Source organism: Penaeus chinensis, chromosome 22 (assembly GCF_019202785.1).
Source record: "Penaeus chinensis breed Huanghai No. 1 chromosome 22, ASM1920278v2, whole genome shotgun sequence".
In the NCBI taxonomy this organism is placed as follows: Eukaryota; Metazoa; Arthropoda; class Malacostraca; order Decapoda; family Penaeidae; genus Penaeus; species Penaeus chinensis.
The window spans coordinates 15,732,111-15,739,610 of NC_061840.1; the positions used below are offsets into that span (position 1 = coordinate 15,732,111).

A 7,500-nucleotide genomic window follows, 5' to 3' on the forward strand; every position below is an offset into this window, starting at 1 on the left:
AGAAAGGGGGGAGGAGGAAGAGAGAGAGAAAGGGGGGAGGAGGAAGAGAGAGAGAAAGGGGGGAGGAGGAAGAGAGAGAGAAAGGGGGGAGGAGGAAAGAGAAAGAAAGGAGGGAGGGAGAGAGAGAGAAAGGGGGGAGGAGGAAGAGAGAGAGAAAGGGGGGAGGAGGAAGAGAGAGAGAAAGGGGGGAAGAGGAAGAGAGAGAGAAAGGGGGGAAGAGGAAGAGAGAGAGAAAGGGGGGAGGAGGAAAAGAGAGAGAAAGGGGGGAGGAGGAAGAGAGAGAGAAAGGGGGGAGGCGGAAGAGAGAGAGAAAGGGGGGAGGCGGAAGAGAGAGAGAAAGGGGGGAGGAGGAAAAGAGAGAGAAAGGGGGGAGGAGGAAGAGAGAGAGAAAGGGGGGAGGCGGAAGAGAGAGAGAAAGGGGGGAGGCGGAAGAGAGAGAGAAAGGGGGGAGGCGGAAGAGAGAGAGAAAGGGGGGAGGAGGAAAGAGAGAGAAAGGGGGGAGGAGGAAAAGAGAGAGAAGGGGGGGAGGAGGAAAAGAGAGAGAAAGGGGGGAGGAGGTAGAGAGAGAGAAAGGGGGGAGGAGGTAAGAGAGAGAAAGGGGGGAGGAGGTAGAGAGAGAAAGGGGGGAGGAGGTAGAGAGAGAGAAAGGGGGGAGGAGGTAGAGAGAGAGAAAGGGGGGAGGAGGTAGAGAGAGAAAGGGGGGAGGAGGTAGAGAGAGAGAAAGGGGGGAGGAGGAAAAGAGAGAGAAAGGGGGGAGGAGGAAAAGAGAGAGAAAGGGGGGAGGAGGTAGAGAGAGAGAAAGGGGGGAGGAGGTAGAGAGAGAAAGGGGGGAGGAGGTAGAGAGAGAAAGGGGGGAGGAGGTAGAGAGAGAGAAAGGGGGGAGGAGGTAGAGAGAGAGAAAGGGGGGAGGAGGTAGAGAGAGAAAGGGGGGAGGAGGTAGAGAGAGAGAAAGTGGGGAGGATGAAATGAGAGAGAAAGGGGGGAGGAGGAAATGAGAGAGAAAGGGGGGAGGAGGAAATGAGAGAGAAAGGGGGGAGGAGGAAATGAGAGAGAAAGGGGGGAGGAGGACAAGAGAGAAGGGGGGCAGAAGGAAGAGAGAGAGGGGAGGGAGGAAGAGAGAGAGAGGGGGGAGGAGAAAGAGACAGGGGCGAGATGAGGAAGAAGGAAGGAGAGGGATGGAGAAAAGGGTGAGAAGTAGGAAAAGAAAGGGAGAGAGAGGAGAAATGGCCGACAGACATTTAGACATACAGACAAAACGCAAATCGTACTTACTGCGACATCTGATGCAAAATAGGAATGCCATTATAATTGCAATCGTGCAAATTGCCGTATTGCAGATCCTCGACCACCGACTGCTCCGTCCGCCTCCAGATCTCGTAGGTGAAGTTGAACCCGTGGCGCCCTCTGTACTTGTCTGCCGAAGAGGAGGAAGGCTGTTGAGAGTGGTGGTGGGAGAGGGGGGTGATGGTGGTGGGGGAGGGGGGTGATGGTGGTGGGGGAGGGGGGTGATGGTGGTGGGGGCGGGGTGGTGGTGTTGGTGGGGGTGGGGGGTGATGGGGGTGGGGGCGGGGGGGTGATGGTGATGGGGGTGATGGTGATGGGGGTGATGGTGGTGGTGGTGATGGGGGGGTGATGGTGATGGGGGGGTGATGGGGGGGTGATGGTGATGGTGATGGGGGGGTGATGGTGATGGTGATGGTGATGGGGGGGTGATGGTGATGGTGATGGGGGGGGTGATGGTGATGGTGATGGGGGGGGTGGAGGTGAAGGTGATGGTGATGCTGATGATGATGATGTGATAATTAATATCAAGATAAGATAATGATAATGGTGATGGCAGATAATAGTGATGTTGCTGATTTGACCATAATCATGATACAAATGGCTATAACAAAACGTTATTATTTCCATAATGATCATTTCAATCACGACTAATGACTGGAAATAGCAATGTTAAAGACAAGGTAGATAATTATGCATACACACATACGTATAAACATACATACATACATATACATATATACATACATATAGACATACATACATATAGACATACATACATATAGACATACATACATATAGACATACATACATACAAATAAATATATACATACATATACATATATACATACATATACGTACATATACATATACATATATACATACATACATACATACACATACATACATACACATACATACATATACATACATATATATACACATATAATGAATACAATCATCGTTGAGTTGAGTTTGGTTGGCTTCTTTTACATCATTATGCTAGCATTACAATTATGCGATTCGTAACTAGCTGACAGAGCCAACGGAGAGCACCCACAAGACAAAACAAAACAGTTTTAACAATTTCCTCTTCTTTAAAACATATCCCCTTCATCTTCCCCTTCATTTTCCTCTCTTTTTTTTCACTATCCCCTTCCTTCTCCCCCCCCCCCCTTTCTTCCTTCACTTTCATCTAAACAGAAGAGGGGGGGGGGGGCGTCAAAACTCTCAAAGAAAAGGCCAACGTAAAAACATATTCAATGAAGTTCAAATAACATAATGACACTACTAATCATCCCCTCGTCACGAAAATTTAACGTGCTATTTCCTAGAGTAATTAGCCATTAGGTTAATCGACATTATTTCCGATTATGTTAATCAATCTCAATTGCTCAACACTGGTTATTTATTTTCGATGTTTGTTACCTACAACGCTTTCAAGAACGAGTTGTTTATATGTCACTTTCGTTGGTCCAGAAGCGTGATAACTGACGATGAATTTTATAACTAACTACGCCGTGTATTTGGGTAATTCGGATGATTATTTTATGCAGGAAGTTGGCAATTCTCTGGCCAATATTCGTTTTGGTAAAATGGAAGGAGGAGGAGGAGGAGGAGGAGGAGGAAGTGGATGAAAAGGAAAAGGAAGAGGATGAGGAGGAAGTGGATGAAAAGGAAAAAGAAGAGGAGGAGGAGGAAATGGATGAAAAGGAAAAGGAAGAAGAGGAGGAGGAGGAAGAGGAAGAAGAGTAGGAAAGGGTAGAGGAAGAGGAAGAGGAGGAAAGGGTAGAGGAAGAGGAAGAGGAGGAAAGGGTAGAGGAAGAGGAAGAGGAGGAAAGGGAAGAGGAAGAGGAAGGAGGAAGAGGAAGGAGGAAAGGGAAGAGGAAGAGGAAGGAGGAAGAGGAAGGAGGAAAGGGAAGAGGAAGAGGAAGAGGAAGGAGGAGGAAAGGGAAGGGGAAGAGGAAGGAGGAAGGGGAAGGAGGAGGAAGGGGAAGAGGAAGGAGGAAGGGGAAGGAGGTGGAAAGGGAAGAGGAAGAGGAAGGAGGAGGAAAGGGAAGAGGAAGAGGAGGAAGGAGGAAAGGGAAGAGGAAGAGGAAGAGGAAGAGGAAGGAGGAAGGAGGAAGAGGAAGAGGAAGAGGAAGTGGAAGGAGGAAGAGGAAGAGGAAGTGGAAGGAGGAAGAGGAAGAGGAAGAGGAAGAGGAAGAGGAAGGAGGAAGAGGAAGAGGAAGGAGGAAGAAAGGGAAGAGGAAGAGGAAGAGGAAAAGGAAGAGGAAGAGGAAGAGGAAAAGGAAGAGGAAGGAGGAAGAAAGGGAAGAGGAAGAGGAAGAGGAAGGAGGAGGAAAGGGAAGAGGAAAGGGAAGAGGAAGAGGAAGGAGGAGGAGAGGAAAGGGAAGAGGAAGAGGAAGAGGAAGGAGGAGGAGAGGAAAGGGAAGAGGAAGAGGAAGAGGAAGGAGGAGGAGAGGAAAGGGAAGAGGAAGAGGAAGGAGAAGGAGAGGAAAGGGAAGAGGAAGAGGAAGGAGGAGGAGAGGAAAGGGAAGAGGAAGAGGAAGGAGGAGGAGAGGAAAGGGAAGAGGAAGAGGAAGGAGGAGAGGAAAGGGAAGAGGAAGAGGAAGGAGGAGGAGAGGAAAGGGAAGAGGAAGAGGAAGGAGGAGGAGAGGAAAGGGAAGAGGAAGAGGAAGAGGAGGAGAGGAAAGGGAAGAGGAAGAGGAAGGAGGAGGAGAGGAAAGGGAAGAGGAAGAGGAAGAGGAAGAGGAAGGAGGAGGAAAGGGAAGAGGAAGAGGAAGAGGAAGGAGGAGGAAAGGGAAGAGGAAGAGGAAGAGGAAGGAGGAGGAAAGGGAAGAGGAAGAGGAAGAGGAAGGAGGAGGAAAGGGAAGAGGAAGAGGAAAGGAAGAGGAGGAAAGGGAAGAGGAAGAGGAAGAGGAAGGAGGAGGAAGGGAAGAGGAAGAGGAAGGAGGAGGAAAGGGAAGAGGAAGAGGAAGAGGAAGGAGGAGGAAAGGGAAGAGGAAGAGGAAGAGGAAGGAGGAGGAAAGGGAAGAGGAAGAGGAAGAGGAAGGAGGAGGAAAGGGAAGAGGAAGAGGAAGAGGAAGAGGAGGAAAGGGAAGAGGAAGAGGAAGAGGAAGAGGAGAAAGGGAAGAGGAAGAGGAGAGAAAAGGAAGAGGAAGAGAAGAGGAAGGAGGAGGAAAGGGAAGAGGAAGAGGAAGAGGAAGGAGGAGGAAGGGAAGAGGAAGAGGAAGGAGGAGGAAAGGGAAGAGGAAAGAGGAAGAGGAAGGAGGAGGAAAGGGAAGAGGAAGAGGAAGAGGAAGGAGGAGGAAAGGGAAGAGGAAGAGGAAGAGAAGGAGGAGGAAAGGAAGAGGAAGGAGGAGGAAAGGAAGAGGAGAAGAGGAAGGAGGAGGAAGGGAAGAGGAAGAGGAAGAGGAAGGATGAGGAAAGGGAAAGAGGAAGAGAAGGAGGAAGGAAAGGGAAGAGGAAGAGGAAGGAGGAGGAAAGGGAAGAGGAAGAGGAAGAGGAAGGAGGAGGAAAGGGAAGAGGAAGAGGAAGAGAAGGAGAGGAAGGGAAGAGGAAGAGGAAGAGGAAGAGGAGGAAGAGGAGAAGAGGAAGAGAAGAGAAGGAGGAGGAAAGGGAAAGAGGAAGAGGAAGGGAAGGGAGGAAAGGGAAGGAGGAGAAGAGAGGAAGGAGGAAAGGGAAGAGGAAGGTGAAGGGGAGGAGGAAAGGAAGGAGGAAGGAGAAGAGGGGGAGGAAGAGAGGAAGAGGAATAGGAGAGGAAGAGGAAGGAGGAGGGAAAGGGAAGAGGAAGAGGAAGAGGAAGGAGGAGGGAAGGAAGGGGAAGAGGAAGAGGAAGGAGAGGAGAGGAGAGGGGAAAGGAAGAGGAAGGGAGGAGGGAGAGGGAAGAGGAAGGAGGAGGAAGAGGAGAGGGAAGGAGAGAAGAGGAAGGAGGAGAAGAGAAGGGAAGAGGAGGAGAGGAAGAGGAAGGAAGAGGAAGGAAGGAGAGGAAGAGGAAGGAAGGGAGGGAAAGGGAAGAGGAAGAGGAAGAGGAAGGAGGGAGGAGAGGAGAAGGAGGAAGATGAAGAGGAAGGAGGAGGAAAGGGAAGAGGAAGATGAAGGAGGAGGAAAGGGAAGAGGAAGAGGAAGAGGAAGGAGGAGGAGAGGGAAGAGGAAGATGAAGAGGAAGGAGGAGGAAAGGGAAGAGGAAGATGAAGGAGGAGGAAAGGGAAGAGGAAGATGAAGGAGGAGGAAAGGGAAGAGGAAGATGAAGGAGGAGGAAAGGGAAGAGGAAGATGAAAGAGGAGGAAAGGGAAGAGGAATAGGAAGAGGAAGAGGAAGGAGGAGGAAAGGGAAGAGGAAGAGGAAGAGGAAGGAGGAGGAAAGAGAAGAGGAAGAGGAAGGAGGAGGAGAGGGAAGAGGAAGAGGAAGAGGAAGGAGGAGGAGAGGGAAGAGGTAGGAGGAGGAAAGGGAAGAGGAAGGAGAAGAGGAAGGAGGAGGAAAGGGAAGAGGAAGAGGAAGAGGAAGGAGGAGGAAAGGGAAGAGGAAGAGGAAGAGGAAGGAGGAGGAAAGGGAAGAGGAAGAGGAAGAGGAAGGAGGAGGAAGAGGAAGAGGAAGAGGAAGAGGAGGAAAGGGAAGAGGAAGATGAAGGAGGAGGAAAGGGAAGAGGAAGAGGAAGAGAAGGAAAGGGAAGAGGAAGAGGAAGAGAAGGAAAGGGAAGAGGAAGAGAAGGAAAGGGAAGAGGAAGAGAAGGAAAGGGAAGAGGAAGAGGAAGAGAAGGAAAGGGAAGAGGAAGAGGAAGAGAAGGAAAGGGAAGAGGAAAAGGAAGGAGGAGGAACGGGAAGAGGAAGAGGAAGAGGAAGAGGAAGGAGGAAAAGGAAAAGGAAGAGGAGGAAAAGGACAAGACAAATGAGGCGGAAGAGGAAGAGGAAGAGAAAGAAGAGGAAGAAGAAAAGGGAAAATAACATATGTACATATAACATATTAAATAAAAGTATGGAATGCATGATCCTCATAGAATAATACAAAGCTAACGTAAAGGAAGTTCCAAAAATAACCCCTCCCGCCCCCCTTCCACTCTCCCCCGCCACGCACATACACAAAGCATGATCTCATTAATTACTGAATCAACTGCTGACAATTAATTATGAATGCAGCTGTACAACGCAACGGTCAATTTATCCGATTTTTCCCCCTCCTGCCTTCCTTTTTTTTCCTCTTCTTCTTCCTTTTCTTTTGTTTCTTTATTTTTTTTTTTTTTTTTTTTTTTGTCCTTGTCTGTCTTCTTTTCTCTATTTCATTGCTGTTCATCCTTCTTCATCTTCTCTTGTTCAGTCCTGTCCTTCCCTCATCAACGGCTAATCTCTCTTCTTCCGTCCTTTATAGATAATTATCCCCATCTTCCTATTCCCCCTTCCTTCACCAATCATTTCAGTTCTCACTCTGTTCCTTCTTCATATTTCATTTTTTGTATTCTTTCCAAGGATTTCAATCACCAACAACAACAATCACCAACAACAACCACCAACAACAACCACCAACAACAATCATCAACAACAACAATCACCAACAACAACAATAACCAACAACAATCACCAACAACAACAATCACCAACAACAACAATAACCAACAACAATCACCAACAACAACAGTCACCAACAACAACAGTCACCAACAACAACAATCACCACCAACAACAATCACCAACAACAACAACCACCAACAACAACAGTCACCAACAACAACAATCACCACCAACAACAATCAACAACAACCACCAACAACAGTCACCAACAACCACCAACAACAGTCACCAACAACCACCAACTCTAACCCACAACCCGCAACATACCGTGGTGGAGTCGGTGATCCTCCGTCGTGGCCTCCCTCAGCGTGGTGACATTGAGGTAGACGTGGCCGTGGAGGAGGAGGCGGGCGTTGCCTTGCTCGAGTTGCAGGGCCTTGCAGTTGATCTTCCAGTAAGCGAGGTCGGGCAGATACCGGCGGTTCTCGTGGTAAGTGCTGTTGCAGACGACCAGCTGCGGGTGTGAGAGCGTTTTGTTAGTTTTTAGATTGAAATTTAATATCATGGATGCTTGTCTGAAGGGAGATTCTCGTGGGTTTTAGAGGAATTCATAATTTGTTGCATCATATCCCATCTGGGTGCACTAATACAATACATGCAAGACAAATGAATACACCCGCATTAGTATCTCAAATTATCTGCTCAAATTATT

At 48.8% G+C, this 7,500-nt stretch overlaps 1 protein-coding gene across 1 annotated transcript in view; it reads right to left on the minus strand.

The window, feature by feature from the left end:
- LOC125036951 overlaps window positions 1–7,500 on the minus strand; it is a 31,828-nt gene that overhangs the window by 21,197 nt on the left and 3,131 nt on the right. The window contains exons 3-4 of the mRNA XM_047629912.1: window positions 7,116–7,302; window positions 1,273–1,414 (exon numbers count right to left, since the gene is read on the minus strand). Coding sequence (XP_047485868.1) covers window positions 1,273–1,414; window positions 7,116–7,302 — 329 coding nt within the window. The remainder of the gene's footprint in view (window positions 1–1,272; window positions 1,415–7,115; window positions 7,303–7,500) is intronic.